The sequence below is a fragment of the Pelobates fuscus genome, chromosome 7 (genome assembly GCF_036172605.1).
Source record: "Pelobates fuscus isolate aPelFus1 chromosome 7, aPelFus1.pri, whole genome shotgun sequence".
In the NCBI taxonomy this organism is placed as follows: domain Eukaryota; kingdom Metazoa; phylum Chordata; class Amphibia; order Anura; family Pelobatidae; genus Pelobates; species Pelobates fuscus.
The window spans coordinates 188,854,025-188,870,567 of NC_086323.1; the positions used below are offsets into that span (position 1 = coordinate 188,854,025).

A 16,543-nucleotide genomic window follows, 5' to 3' on the forward strand; every position below is an offset into this window, starting at 1 on the left:
ATCATGGCAATCACTTTTAGATGCATAAACTTGGCATATCATGGCAATCACTTTTAGATGCATAAACTTGGCATATCATGGCAATCACTTTTAGATGCATAAACTTGGCACATCATGGCAATCAGCTTCAGAAGCATACAATTGGCATACCATTGCAATCACTTTTAGATGCATAAAAGTGGTACATCATGGCAATCAGTTATAGAGGCATACAATTGGAACATCATGACAGCTTCAAATACATAAACTTGGCACACCATGGCAATCAGCTTTAGATGCATAAACTTGGCATATCATGGCAATCACTTTTAGATGCATAAACTTGGCACATCATGGCAATCAGCTTCAGAAGCATACAATTGGCACACCGTGGAAATCCGCTTTAGATGCATACAATTGGCACACCATGGCAATCCGCTTTAGATGCATACAATTGGCATACCATTGCAATCAGTTTTAGATGCATAAAATTGGTACATCATGGCAATCAGTTTTAGAGGCATACAATTGGAACATCATGACAGCTTTAAATACATAAACTTGGCACACCATGGCAATCAGCTTTAGATGCATAAACCTGGCATATCATGGCAATCACTTTTAGATGCATAAACGTGGCACATCATGGCAATCAGTTTCAGAAGCATTCAATTGGCAGACCATTGCAAAGTCAGATGCATAAAATTGGCACACCATGGCAATCAGCTTTAGATGCATAAAATTGGCATAACATGGCAGTTTTAGAGGCATAATTTTGATATATCATGGCAGTTTTAGAGGCAGAAACTTTACACATCATGGCAATCAGTTTTAGAGACATACAACTGCTTACTCACAAACTCAGAATCAGAAATTTTGTTGTCCTGCTCTTTCATCCAGGCACCTCACGTTGATTATCCTAGTGGTGGAACTAATGTAGAGAGGACCGTGGTGCAAGTATGTTTTCTGGGCCCCCATCTAGTGAAAGTGTGGCCAAAAGGTAGATCTCCATCTGTCGGAGAACTTCAACAATAATATGCCAGATGGAGATCTACCATTTGCACATCATTGCAGGGTTATATTTGTGTGCAGTGTTTGAATGTAAGCATGTTTTTGTATTAAGTATATGTGTGCATGTATGAGTGTATTTGTATGTACTGTTGCCATTGGAATGTAGTGGTGTACTTGTTTGTAATGTTTGCATCTGAATGCAGGGGTGTTTGTATATGTAGTGTAGGACTTTAAATGCAGGTGTGTTTTTTGTGTGTAGTGTTGGTGTTTGAATGAAGGGGTGTTTGTAGATCATTTTAGTGTTTTAATGCAGGGGTGTATTTGTATGTAATGTTTGCGTTTGATTGCAGTGTGTGTGTGTAGTGGATGCAGTGTGTGTATATTGTGTTTATAAAATATACATATACACAATGTGTGTTTCAATGTAAGCATGGTTTTTGTATGGAGTATGTGTGCAGTGTATACACACAAATACACACATTGACACAGTGATACACACAATGACACTTAGTTTCCCACACACAGATACACAGACACTCATGTACACAGATACACACAGACACACAAATACACACACACACTGACACAAAAGGACACGCAGAGACAGGAGGTGAGGGTGACAGTGTGGGAGGGAGTGTGTGTACTGGTAACAGTGTGGGGGGCAGTGTGAGAAAGGGTTACAGTGGGTGGGCAGGGGGAGAAAGGGTTACAGTGTGGGGGGGGCAGGGGGAGAAAAGGTTACAGTGTGGGGAGAGGGGCAGGGAGAGAAGGGGTTACAGTGGGGGGGTAGGCAGAGAAGGGGTTACAGTGGGGGGAGGGGGGCAGGGAGAGAATGGGTTACAGTGGGTAGGGTAGGCAGAGAAGGGGTTACAGTGGAGGGGTAGGCAGAGAAGGGGTTACAGTGGGGAGGGGAGGCAGAGAAGGGGTTAGAGTAAGGGGTAGGCAGAGAAGGGGTTAGAGTGGGGGGTAGGCAGAGAAGGGGTTAGAGTGGGGGGTAGGCAGAGAAGGGGTTAGAGTGGGGGGTAGGCAGAGAAGGGGTTACAGTGGGGGGAGGGCAGGCAGAGAAGGGTTTACAGGGGGGGAGGGCAGGCAGAGTAGGCGTTACAGTGGGGGAGGGGGCAGGCAGAGAAGGGGTTACAGTGGGGGGAGGGGGGCAGGCAGAGAAGGGGTTACAGTGGGGGGAGGAGGGCAGGCAGAGAAGGGGTTACAGTGGGGGCAGGGGGGCAGGCAGAGAAGGGGTTACAGTGGGGGGGAGGGCAGGCAGAGAAGGGGTTACAGTGGGGGGAGGGGGGCAGGCAGAGAAGGGGTTGCAGTGGGGGGAGGAGGGCAGGCAGAGAAGGGGTTACATTGGGGGGAGGGGGTCAGACAGAGAAGGGGTTACAGTGGGGGGGAGGAGGGCAGGCAGAGAAGGGGTTACATTGGGGGGGAGGGGGGCAGGCAGAGAAGGGGTTACAGGGGGGCAGAAAGAGAAGGGGTTACATTGGGGGGAGGGGGTCAGACAGAGAAGGGGTTACAGTGGGGGGGAGGAGGGCAGGCAGAGAAGGGGTTACAGGGGGGCAGACAGAGAAGGGGTTACATTGGGGGGGAGGGGGCAGACAGAGAAGGGGTTACATTGGGGGGGAGGGGGGCAGGCAGAGAAGGGGTTACAGGGGGAGGGGGTAGAAAGAGAAGGGGTTACATTGGGGGGAGGGGGTCAGACAGAGAAGGGGTTACAGTGGGGGGGGAGGAGGGCAGGCAGAGAAGGGGTTACAGGGGGGCAGACAGAGAAGGGGTTACATTGGGGGGGAGGGGGGCAGAAAGAGAAGGGGTTACAGGGGGGCAGACAGAGAAGGGGTTACATTGGGGGGAGGGCAGGTAGCGAAGGGGTTACGGGGGAGGGGGGCATACAGAGAAGGGGTTACAGGGGGAGGAGGGGGCAGAGAAGGGGTTACAGTGGGTGGGGGTAGACAGAGAAGGGGTTACATTGGGGTGGGGGGGGGCATTGTTTGGGCTCTGTGCCCTACCTTCTTTAAACATCCCTGGTGGTCCAGTGTCTCCCTGGTGGTCCGGTGGGTTACCTCTCCGGTCTGCAGCTCCGCCGGGTGCTGAGCTGCAGACAGTGTAATAAAAGTCTCGCGAGCTCCCTGAGTGTTGCCATGGTAACGTTATGGGAGCTCGCGAGACTTCTATCACACGGTCTGCAGCTCTGCACCCGGCGGAGCTGCAGACCGGAGCTGCTGGCAGACTGACTGGAGGGAGCCCGGCGGCATACAGGGCAAGCTGCCGGGCTCCCTCCTGGTGTCAGTCTGCATGCCTGACTGCCCGGCGGCCCTGGATGTGTGGGTCAGCGCGACCCACTGGGGATCGCCCTGCGACCCACCAGTGGGTCGCGACCCACACTTTGGGAACCGCTGGTGTAGAGTATTCTTGCACATTGGGAATTAGATACTACTGTCTCTGTTTCTAGTTACCAGTATAGCAGAGACAATATTAGCTGTACCTTTATTTATATTTTTCCTTTTTGCACCCTCTTTGTTCTCCCTCTCTTCTCTGATTAGGTTTATGTAGTGTTTAATATATGTATTTATTCAGAGCCAGGTATTTTTCCAGCTCTTCTTAAATTTTGCATCTATTAAAAGTTATTTTTTATATATTTTGGTCACTGGACAGTTCAGTTTCTTCTTGTTTGCTATTCACTATAATCACTTCTACGCTTGGGAATTGGAGGAAGCCTGCACAGATATACTCACCTGGAGTATAGGGGATCCGTTACAACAACATTAAAGGGTTACTCCAACCACAATGACAACTTAAGTGATTTGAAGTGGTCACGGTGGTAGGAGTATGTATGTGCAATGTTCCAGCTTGAAACACTGCACATAGGAGGTATTTCTAATGGTGTGCTGAGGGCTAGTTGCATCCCCGGCACAGGTGACTTAGGCAGTCTTTATTTATTATTTAAGATTAGGATCTCCTTTTGTCATCTCAGATTGTGCGCTTCTGCTTTGAGCCGGCAAAGCGCTCCAATCACAGGCTTCTCATAGAAAAGCCTGTGATTGGACTGCGCGAGGCATCCTTTGATGTCAGTAAGGGGAAGATCAGTGCCGGAGCTTTGCACCATGCTAGATTAAGCCCTTAAGGACCAAACTTCTGGAATAAAAGGCAATCATGACATGTCCAACCTTGCCGTACGCACGCTGTTCACTCCTGGTCCTCGCGTCTCCTCCACTCGCACTTCCGGTTTCCGGCCGCACGTCCCGCCAAGTTCAGAGCCCCCCCTTCGTTCGGGGAAACCTAACCGAACACTTCCAGCGACGGAACGAAAACCACACGAACACCCAGGTAATTGGCGGGAATAGCCACGTTCGGGCTGTTCACATATACAATTATTTCACGTTTTAATGTTGATCCGGTACGAATATCTGTCAGACCTGTCATACCAGGTCAATTCATTATCGACCACAATATATATATAGCAGTCTGTTGAATCTGGTGACCAGAACAGTGGGCATAAATGCGCTTTCAGTACAATCCCTCTGTTGGTGGGTTAGCTCAATTACTCCATACCCATGGAATGGAAATTAGGGTACCAACTTGATTTAAAGTGGTGGAGCTGGACAAAGTTAATTTAACATTGGATAGTAAAGTAGTATCTCTCTTGGTTGTCTCTGCCCTGCATGTTTTCTGAGGAGTACCATAATTCATTAATGGTAAAATGGGTTATATGAGTTGGTAAATGTAAGCATGACCTCTCAATTCTCTAAACAAAGATCCTAAGCAAAGCTGGAAAAAAAAAAAAAAAAGAAAAAAATTCTAACTGCAAAAAAAAACTTAACTGTTAAACAACAACTATTGTTAGGCAGTTTACACCGGTGCAAACAGGTTATGTATTACGGCATGACATGTTTAATTACGTTTTAAAATTAAGGTGACGTTGGCACTAGTCACAGAGAGAGTCAAGTAGTTCTAATATGGGTCAATAATACATGATAAGGTCAATTATTTCAGAATTTTCTTATGTATACCAAATTACGCTCATATTGGCACTATGCCCTTTCAGAAGCCAGGTTAACACTTTGTCGCTTACCAACCTGTCCCATTGATTTCTTTTTGGTACATGAGCCCTCAGTACCTGTTCAAGTGGGTACGCTAGCATCTACCTGAATATGCGATCTGTACCTAATTAAAGGACCACTACAGGCACCCAGACCACTTCATCTTAATGAAGTGGTCTGGGTGCCAGGTCCAGCTAGTATTAACCCTTTCTTCTATAAACATAGCAGTTTCGTTTACCTATGGTGTAACGGATCGGCTGGCACCCCGACTGGGTACCTCCGTTGAAGGATGCTCCTAGCGCTCCTGAGGACTTAAAGCACTTCACCAGACACCATAACCACTGTAGACTCCCACGAACCGCCGCAGCTTGGTTGGGGTCTCGCCACGCTACCCACTCTGGACCCAAGACCAGGGTCTAGCTTCCAGTAGATGGACCTCTCCGAATTCCAGAGAGCAGGAACAGGAACAAGCTCTTAGCAGAGCTCAGCGATTATACCCTGGGGAGTATAGTGATTATAGCAATCCACAGAGTGTAGTTCTCCAATCCCCCAAACATGAGCCAAAACTTCATGAAGGTACAAGATGATCTGAGGTGCTAGCACACCCAGTCTGCTTTTATTTCCATCTTACACATATAAGACCGCCCACAGGGGCGGGGTAAAACAGCCAATAGCATAACGGTTACAACCCACAAGTTCCCTCCCCTCAGATAACCAGTTAACATAATTATACAGCCAGGAAAACTACAGTTTTTATACATGTGCTATAACTTTAAATCCATACATCCAATCTTCCTAAAAACTTATACATATTTAGAATCAGCACACTTTAAACATAAACCCTTCCAAAAATCACACAGATCCCTCCAGTGAATCAAAAGTTAGGTGGAAGTCCTTTATGACCGACCGCAAGCACAATTTCCTGCCCAAAACAGTTCCATAGATTTGGGCTGTGCGGTCGGTCAATTCCATGCAGAAAAACGGCTAAGTCCCATTTCGAACGGGACTTAGTCTCTGGAGCTGCAAGTTCAGTATGGGAGAAGGCAAGGGTCAGCGGTGTTCGGCAAAATGTGTAGCCGATTTCAGTTCCACAGAATCTTTAGCATACACCGCTGACCGCATCTGAATTAACAAAGATGGCCGCCGCCACGTGTTCGTTTGCACGAACTGAGGCCACCCAGCGCTCGGCAATTAACCTGCAGTAACCTCACAGCCTGGGAGGTAAATTGCCTGCACACTTTAACTTCTGGGTGGTCCGCCTGTGTGGTACTTGGTTCAGTAAGCCCTATTTACTGAACCAAGTGGGGGAAAGCCCGGAACAAGTTATTTTACAGGTCTGGGGACATAGTCTTAAAGGGACATTGTTCAGCAAAGTTACAAGATGTCCCCAGCCGGTTCTTAAAGGGCCATACACACCCAATACAAGTCTATACGTTTTCAGGGGCCATAGTCTTAAAGGGTATTGTTACCCAAAGTCTCAATATGTCCCCAGACAGTTCTTAAAGGGCCAGCAGCAGTACAATAAAATACCATTCACTGTGCTTAAAGGGCCAGCAGTCGCACAACAAAATACAACATGCCCCAAATAACCCAGGGGCCACAGTCAGCAGGCAGGAGGCGGGCAAACAGGCTTCTCCAGGGCCCAGTGGCGAGGTTGGTTTCGCCACATATGGGTTAATCCAGCCTCTAGTGGCTGTCTCATTGACAGCCGCTAGAGGCGCTTCCCACTGTGATTTTCACAGTGAGAAGACGACCAGCGTCCATAGGAAAGCTGTCAGGATTACAGTATGACCCGGCACGTAAAACTGTGTAACACAGAGGACTGATAGGTAACGTATAACGGACCTTAGAATAGCCGGACTAACGTACCAAAGAATAGTCAGGAATAGCCAAGGTCAAGGGATACAGAAAGAGACAACGATAAGGAAAAGCCAGGAGTCAGGGATACCAGAAAACAGGGAAGTAAAAAACAATGCCAAAGTCAAATAACCAGAATTACCAGAATAAATAACGCGCTCTCGGACAACCACAAGGGAAACCAAGACAGGGCACTGAGCAGGATGAGAACTGGGCCTAAATACCCCTCCTCTAGATCTGATAGGCTGTAACCGGCCTTTGACCCCAAAGGCAGTTACCAGGTTCCCATTTGCATAATTGCTGCTCCGCATAACCCTTCTGTGCATTAGGTTGCTGCTCGGCACAACTTTTCCTGTGTGGACAGTAAATGTCATTAACCACATTTTTATAAGCGGATGAATACGTGAAAAGCATTGAGAATGCTTTCCTATGGACTCTCCTCCTCCTTCTCGTTGTCATCGGCTGAATGCGCGGCAAAAGCCGCGCGCGCATTCAGCCGATGACAACGAGAAGGAGGAGGAGAGTCCCCCGCCGGCGCTGAAGAGAGAGGTAAATTTAACCCCTTCCACCACCTAGAGTCTGGCAGCGGGAGGCGGGAGACTAGTATGTTTTCCTGGCACTATAGTGGTCCTTTAATCTTAATTCACTGCCACTCCGTGTGCTCTACATAGCAAGCCTGCAGATCGCTGCCCTTAAAAAATGCCTTGCGCACACAGCGTCTGCTTCATTACCTGTTCGGTCCTGCGCTATCCGCATGGATCACCACTCCCATCACAATCAGCACCTACGTAAGGCAGATTTTATACAGCAGCTGAGTGTGAAAATCCTTATGTTCAAGTTATATTAACAGTTAGTTTGGAGTATAATGTGGCTGCCTGACTATGTTGAGAGCTATTCTCCTCAACAGCTGCCTATTGTCTGTCTCAGACTGCAGTTTCCTAATTGAAATCACCTGTACCTCCACGCAGCCCAAACTTTAATTAAAAAAAAAAAAAAAAAAAGTTATACATTAGTTTCGCAAATTACTATGGTTGTTGCATATTGTCATCTGCTACCATTAGACAAATTACTGGTTCGCGATTGTCGCCCGTTTCTATAAAGGGTATAAATATGTTTTTCGTTCACATTCCAAACCTCTAAAAAGGCCACGTTGTTAAACGATTGTCAGGCCACGGCTTCACTCAACAACTTGTCATGCGTTCATTCAAAATCCCTATCCGTAACATTCGTCCTGTTACCCACTACCTTGCTAATTTCACCCTCCTCTCTCCGTCAGGTACTATCACGCTTTCTTGGCACAACGCCTTCCTACATCTCCCTTCAGGAATGTGGCGAAACCGACCTCGCCACGTGTCCTTGGAGGGAGCTGCTTGCCCGCATATTGCCTTTGGACTATGTCCCTGGGAGATTGGACCCTTTTACAAAACGTTTTCGGCCCGTACAGAGTGCATGTCACTCATTCTGGCCCTTTAAACACAGTGGGGCCATTCGGTACTTGCCCTGTGTGAGCAGTGATACCCCCAGATAGCTATGCCATGGAGCCTATTCATATAATGAAAGACTATGGGAAAGACTTTGGCTCCATGGAAATTAAACTGTATTTGTGTGGTCTGCGTGCCATTCACCTAATAATGTGCATGCAGACCTGAGCTATCTGGGGATATGTTACATGTCTGTGTTTAATGTATAAAAAGTAACTTTATGTATTTTAAAGTGTTTTACTGTCTTTGTGTAACCATGTGCTCAATGGAGTCTGCCTCTATCCCTGGATAATTGGATTACTTCCCCCCCATTGTCTCCAGGATAGAGGCCCCTGTAAAACCGGTCTGAGCCAGATTTTGCCATGCTGCCAGCCAGGGCCCAAAATATACTTTTACTAACTTTTGAACCCCTGGTCTGATTCATGCCAATTTTTAATATGTTGTTCCCCTGAATGGATTGATTGTGGATATGTATTTGTGGATATGTATTTTTATGTGAATGTGATGTATGGTTTTAGAGTTATGAAAGTTGGGTAAAAAGTATGTTTTAACTGTATGTATAATGGGATTATGTGTCACACTAAGGGGAGGGGATGTGTGGGTTGCACCCGTGATACTATTGGTTATTTTATGCCTCCCCCTGGCTGTGGCCTGTATGTGTACACTTGTAATAAAAACCAGGCTGGGTGTGCCAGCACCTCAGATTCTGCTTGACCCTCAAACCGATGTGTCGTCTCGTTTTTGGGGGAATTGGATTGTATGCTGACTGCCAGGAGTGTAAGCGGATTATATGCTTTTCCTGTTCAGCTATTCCAGGGTTCGTGTGTTTCCAGTTCGGGAGTTGGAAGATTTGTACAGTTTGCAGTCCGGGAGATTGGTGCTTGCAGTAACTGCTGGTCTATGGAAAAGGGGATTATCGCCTAAACTGGGTTTTATCCTCTTGTAAGTGAAACGGTCCGTTACAAGGAATATATAGTAGTCATCACGAGAATCTTCAGCACCCTCAGGGTCTTAGGATACTGTACTATCAGCTATATCTCCAAGAACTGCACTATACTGCATATAATTTTCTTTCCCTCAACCACAGTTCCTTTCCTCTTCTTTCTTCCTCCTTTCCCTCCCTTCTTTTCACTTTCTCCGACTGGGAATCTCCAGGTACCCATCATAAACCACAACTTGGGTTTGCCAAGCACGTTACGTTACCCCCTTATCAAGCCCCCGTGTAGGGTCAGAGAACTGGCTATCTAGGATTAGGAGCTGGCCTTAGCTGTACAACGTAGCTAGTCCCGCAAGGCCAACTCCCCAATCTCAAAACTGAGATTTTCGCACCTCGGGCCAAATCATAGAGTCTCGCATTCACCCACCTATCGGGTTTATAGTTAGCGCCTCACCTGACACGGTCACACGTTTTGGATCTTTTACTGTCACCGAGAGGCCGACAGGCCGCTACCCCGCCAGTGGCTCTAGCCCCACGCCCAGTCATAGGTAGAGCCTCTCACCAGCCGCTTGGTAACTAGCAGGGCCTCACTTGTCACAGGGTAGAGAGCTTTTCGCTTCGGCACTAGTTAGCCAGCCAGTTCTAAATTACTTAACCGTATTGTTGTCATATTCTTTTTCAGTATGTCCTAAGAAGGCAACATCGGACAAGGGATTGCAGCATTTACCTAACTATTAGGGTTTACTAACCAAGAGACACTCTGTCTCGTACCTCACCCAACTGACAACACCCGAGCAAAATCTGCATTTCAGCATCCCCATCCGGTCACCCGGCTATTGGGGCTCGACAACAAGTTATCACCTATAGCATTATTCGCTTGCACTAAGATACATCGTGACATTCTTCCAAGACTCAGTGGAACACAACATCCACAGGCATACCGATCAACTCGTAGTCTTTCCTGCATTTTTTGCCACCTTTCAGTCAAACCCTCATACAACACTATCGCACTATACCAATCAGACATACTACAACACATTCTGACAAGACTTCCAAACCATCCCCCGTCCTCTTAAACGCTTAACATAAGTGATCAAGGTAAAAATAGTTGCTTCATCACTCTACAATTACATACATCCACAGATGGGAATTCCAGGCAGTATCAGACTCCATAAACAGCATCTGTACCATCTGTATCTGTAACCTTCCAAGGGTTCCGGGGCCCTACAACTTCACAATCACAGCTAATCAGACTAGCAAGTCATGTCTCCTCAAGGGAATTAAAGCGGCACTGTCATGCCGAACTTACCTTTCCTCGATCTCTTCCTCTTCTCCCCCTCTCTCAAGATCTGTTATTCTTTTCTTCCTGTCTTCTTTAGTTTTCTTTAAAATCATAAGACAGAGTAGGGACTCTTTGTCTTATGGAGGATTTCTCCGCTTGACGAGCTCAGACCAGCGGAGGTGCAAAGTGTGCTTCATTTCCGCTGGTCAGAGCAATTTTCCCATGATCCCTAGCTTTCCTCCCTGTTCCCACAATGCTTCCTGTCAGTATTGCCGAACGTCCTGTCACTTAGACAGAACGCCGGCAAAACTGCCGAATTGCATCCTAACAGAATGAGCACTGTTTCTCCATTGGTGTTAGGATGCAATTCAGTACTTTGTTCGTATCGGAATTTCATTCTAATGAATGAAACTCCGATCCTATTCATTGCCGCGGCTGCATCTTGCAGCCGCTTAGTAGATAACTCCCTAATTCCCACGGTATCAGGGAGCTATCTACTAAAAGGCTGAAAGACCTAAATTGGTCTTTCAGCCAAATTTACTAATACTAAGTAAAGATTACTTAGTATTAGTAAATAATATGCCCCTACTCGCTATACCGCGAGTAGGGGCATGTCTAGTAAGTAGGGGCATGTCTAGTAAGCAGTGAGCAGACCTACTGTCCTCCCCCCTGGCCCCCACCCCTGCGCGGTGGGTGGGGGCCCTAATAAAACAATAAGGGGGGGGACCTACTGTCCTCCCCCCCTGGCCCCCACCCCTGCGCGGTGGGTGGGGGCCCTAATAAAACAATAAGGGGGGGACCTACTGTCCTCCCTGCCGCTTCTATAGTTACATATTACAAGGAGGGAGCTGCACGCCGGTAGCTCCCTCCTTGTAATAAACTGAACGAACAAACGAACACTGATACTCAGTGTTTGTTTGTTTGATTTTTTCTATTCATTCATTCGTCTGTCTGATGAATGAATGAATAGGTGAAATTCCCGTTCGCATGTCCAGGTGTTTCACTGGGCATGTGCGGGAATCTCAGCGCTATCTAGTGTGGGCAGATGACGTGTCCCACAGGGACTTCACCTACCCACACAAAGATGGCGGCGCCCTGAATAAAGATCGGGGCAGAAGATAAAGTATAAAAAATAGGTAATGTGGGGGGCTTAGGGGCATTTGGGGTGACTAGGGGGTCAATTGGATGTAGTGGAGGCGGGAGGGGGGTTAAAAAAAAAAAAACTGGATTCGGCATGACAGTGCCGCTTTAAGAAGAGACAGGCACTACCTCATGTCACGACCACATTCAAACCAGACAATCAAGACAATTGATCTACTAAATATTCCGCTAACTACTTCTAAATGCGGTTCTACATTAATACTCCTTGCATTAGATTACCGGTAGGTTGGGACCTCTGGCTCCTATTTAGAACATCTTATCATTGGAATCAGCAACGTTATACGGAAACATTCCTAACGGATAAGAGGTAAGGCAAACGAATCTCACAGGATTATATTATATATAATGGGTGGTGATAACGAGTATTACATATAACGGAGATGATATTATTATATAGACTGGACAGGATAATTGATACTAACCCCTTTACGACGTTCCATGCCGTCTGCATTATAATAACGCATTCCAAGCCTTTGCGGCAGCATGGAACGGCTTTCAGCCCAGGAGCTGTCGGCAAACTCATCTCATAATAAGTCGTCTATATGAATATATAAAATATATCATAAATAAAATCTATATAATAACTCTATATTCAGGATATAATCATTATAAGTCAATATAAAGGTTTTAATAGAAATAACATCACAATATACAGGATATAGTAATAATAATATCACAATATACAGGATATAGTAATAATAATATCACTATATGAAGGATATAATAATAATATCACTATATGAAGGATATAATAATAATATCACTATATGGAGGATATAATAATAATATCACTATATGGAGGATATAATAATAATATCACAATATACAGGATATAATAATAATAATAATATCACTATATGAAGGATATAATAATATCACAATTCACCCGACCCATATGCTACAGTTACCACATGACCGGAATGCAGAGATTTAACACCCTGCCCGGGTTTCAGTGACCGATACTACGAGGCCAAGCAACCCACATACTGCAGGCCTGACTAATGTTTCCATGTGTTATTTTTGGTTTCGATCATCTTAATTTTAACCCCTTAAGGACACATGACATGTGTGACATGTCATGATTCCCTTTTATTCCAGAAGTTTGGTCCTTAAGGGGTTAATATTGATTTAACTGTTTATGTTTATCCTGCATGCATCCTATTAATGTCTCACCGCTAGTTGATTGCGGCCCAGGCATTACCGTAACTCGTATCACCTGTTGCTCAACACACCGTGAGTGCTAATCATAACACCCCTTGCTACTGGCCCACCGCCTGCTCCGGCACGAAGTAACTAGTAGGCTCCTGCCTTAACTGGTCGCCCAACGGCAGCACGCCCGCATCCTAGCTAAGGCATCCTAGGTTTTATTTACCCCCTGGCACCTAGTCTCTCCTCGGATATACAGCACGGCTAAACTACCCACACTAGTGGAACACAAGTCACTACCAGTTAGTTCAGCTGCACTCAATTCTCCGTTTATTAATCTCATGGTTTAACAATTTAACCACACGATGGGGGCAGGCGGCCAAGAGACTAACACATTTCCCTATACCCAGCATATATAGTTATGCTCCAAGCAGGTCTTGATCAGCAGAGCACACCATACACACAAAGGTCCACAAATTATAACATAAACTAGCACTGCATTAGGCCACCTGCTAACGTATGCTAAGGATACATTTCATTGATGGTTTACTTCCATGTTACTGGGCCTGACACAGGCTAGTAATAACCGAATGCAACGATATTCTCCTTGACTTGAAAAGTACTGTTACATGCTCTGCAGCCCTTGTATGTCGCCTAGACACAGTTTTAAATATACACTTTGGAGCTGATTACATAAGCAGCACTCACAGGAATTCATGTGATCAGAAGTTATTGTATAGAATGTTGTGTTATCTTAATCTTAATTTCATTACCCTTATTGCTACAGCACAAATCCAGCAAACGAGCGACCTACTATAACCTGTACATTAGAGTCGCAGACAGTTCCTAGTACTAGCCTGCAGTATTCACTTGAATTGCAACATATGCATAATCTAGGTCAGCAGATCAGTTACCGTGCAGACTAAGATTGATTATAGCTATAAACATACACCTTAAAGTCAATTTCATAAGCAGTATATAATACAATTCATGTGGTCAGATGTTATTATATGGCCTGTTGTTTTTTCTTCATTTTTATGTTTCCTGCCACGGCTTAGAACCAACAAACGTGCGACCTAGTATAATATGTCGTTTAACGATGTCGACAATTCTTAATGCCAACCAGTAGTACTCACGTGAACCCTTATGTATGCAGAATTTGTGATGTTAACAGATCGACAGACGCGCAGACTAAGCCTAACTATAGTTTTAAACATACACTTTGAAGTCGACGACTTCAACATGATATGACAGAACCAATGTAGCCAGACGTTAATGTAAAACCAGTTGTTTAGATTGCACCTACTATGCCAAGAATAATTACAAGCACTGTTACAACCTAATCTTACTCAAATTAATACTAAAAATGTGCAAAAACTGTTATATACCTCACTGTACTTAATGTTTGCAAAAGCATGTGGATTGCCTTTGGGGTACCGCATGTGCACCTTGTTACGTCTATACGCACTACAAAAATAAAGAATAAAAAAAAAAAATATCACTATATGAAGGATATAATAATATCATCACTATATGAAGGATATAATAATATCATCACTATATGAAGGATATAATAATATCATCACTATATGAAGGATATAATAATATCATCACTATATGAAGGATATAATAATATCATCACTATATGAAGGATATAATAATATCATCACTATATGAAGGATATAATAATATCATCACTATATGAAGGATATAATAATATCACTATATGAAGGATATAATAATATCACAATATACAGGATATAATAATAATATCACTATATGGAGGATATAATAATAATATCATCACTATATGAAGGATATACTATCACAATACACAGGATATAATAATATCACAATATACAGAATATAATAATAATATCACTATATGAAGGATATAATAATATCACAATATACAGGAAATAATAATAATATCACTATATGGAGGATATAATAATAATATCACTATATGGAGGATATAATAATATCACAATATAAAGGATATAATAATAATATCACTATATGGAGGATAGAATAATATCATCACTATATGAAGGATATAATAATATCATCACTATATGAAGGATATAATAATATCATCACTATATGAAGGATATAATAATATCATCACTATATGAAGGATATAATAATATCATCACTATATGAAGGATATAATAATATCATCACTATATGAAGGATATAATAATATCATCACTATATGAAGGATATAATAATATCATCACTATATGAAGGATATAATAATATCATCACTATATGAAGGATATAATAATATCATCACTATATGAAGGATATAATAATATCATCACTATATGAAGGATATAATAATATCATCACTATATGAAGGATATAATAATATCATCACTATATGAAGGATATAATAATATCATCACTATATGAAGGATATAATAATATCATCACTATATGAAGGATATAATAATATCACTATATGAAGGATATAATAATATCACTATATGAAGGATATAATAATATCACAATATACAGGATATAATAATAATATCACTATATGGAGGATATAATAATAATATCATCACTATATGAAGGATATACTATCACAATACACAGGATATAATAATATCACAATATACAGAATATAATAATAATATCACTATATGAAGGATATAATAATATCACAATATACAGGAAATAATAATAATATCACTATATGGAGGATATAATAATAATATCACTATATGGAGGATATAATAATAATATCACTATATGGAGGATATAATAATAATAATAATATCACAATATAAAGGATATAATAATAATATCACTATATGGAGGATAGAATAATAATAATATCACAATATACAGGATATAATAATAATAATAATATCACTATATGGAGGATAGAATAATAATATCACAATACACAGGATATAATATCATCACAATACACAGGATATAATATCATCACAATACACAGGATATAATAATATCACTATATGAAGGATATAATAATAATATCACTATATGGAGGATATAATAATAATAATATCACTATATGGAGGATATAATAATAATAATAATATCACTATATGGAGGATATAATAATAATAATATCACTATATGGAGGATATAATAATATTAATATCACTATATGGAGGATATAATAATAATATCACTATATGGAGGATATAATAATAATAATATCACTATATACAGGATATGATAATAATAATATCACTATATACAGGATATAATAATGTCTATATATAAAGGATATGATGAGCTGGGGCAGGGCTCCGGACACGTTTCTCCGGCATTGCTCCGGGCTCCATTCCTCCATCTCCTGCATGCTTTCCGCCAGTGGCATTCCGCACTCCCCCGGGGAGATCCCGCCAGCCGCTTCAAGGAAACAACGCGAGATCTCGAGCCTTCTCCGAGAACAGGACGGAGATCTCACTTGCTGGCTGAAACATCGCGAGATCTCGAGCCATCTCCGAGAACAGGACGGTGTTCTATCAAAAAACCCTACCCCGTGAAAATTCCCTACCCTCGTCACTTCCGGTGACGCAGCCGCACCGGAAGTGACCCTCATCCAATGGAGGAGGAGGGTGTGCGCCGCCGCGCAGGCGCACAACAACTAGGCTAGGTAGGGATTTTTCACGGG

At 43.3% G+C, this 16,543-nt stretch overlaps 1 protein-coding gene across 1 annotated transcript in view; it reads right to left on the reverse strand.

Moving 5' to 3' along the window:
• FIRRM (FIGNL1 interacting regulator of recombination and mitosis) overlaps positions 1–16,330 on the reverse strand; it is a 195,049-nt gene extending 178,719 nt beyond the window's left edge. Inside the window, exon 1 of the mRNA XM_063426979.1 lies at positions 16,157–16,330. Within this exon, the coding sequence (XP_063283049.1) occupies positions 16,157–16,246 (90 nt within the window). The 5' untranslated portion in view covers positions 16,247–16,330. The remainder of the gene's footprint in view (positions 1–16,156) is intronic.
• Between the last annotated feature and the right edge of the window lie 213 nt (positions 16,331–16,543).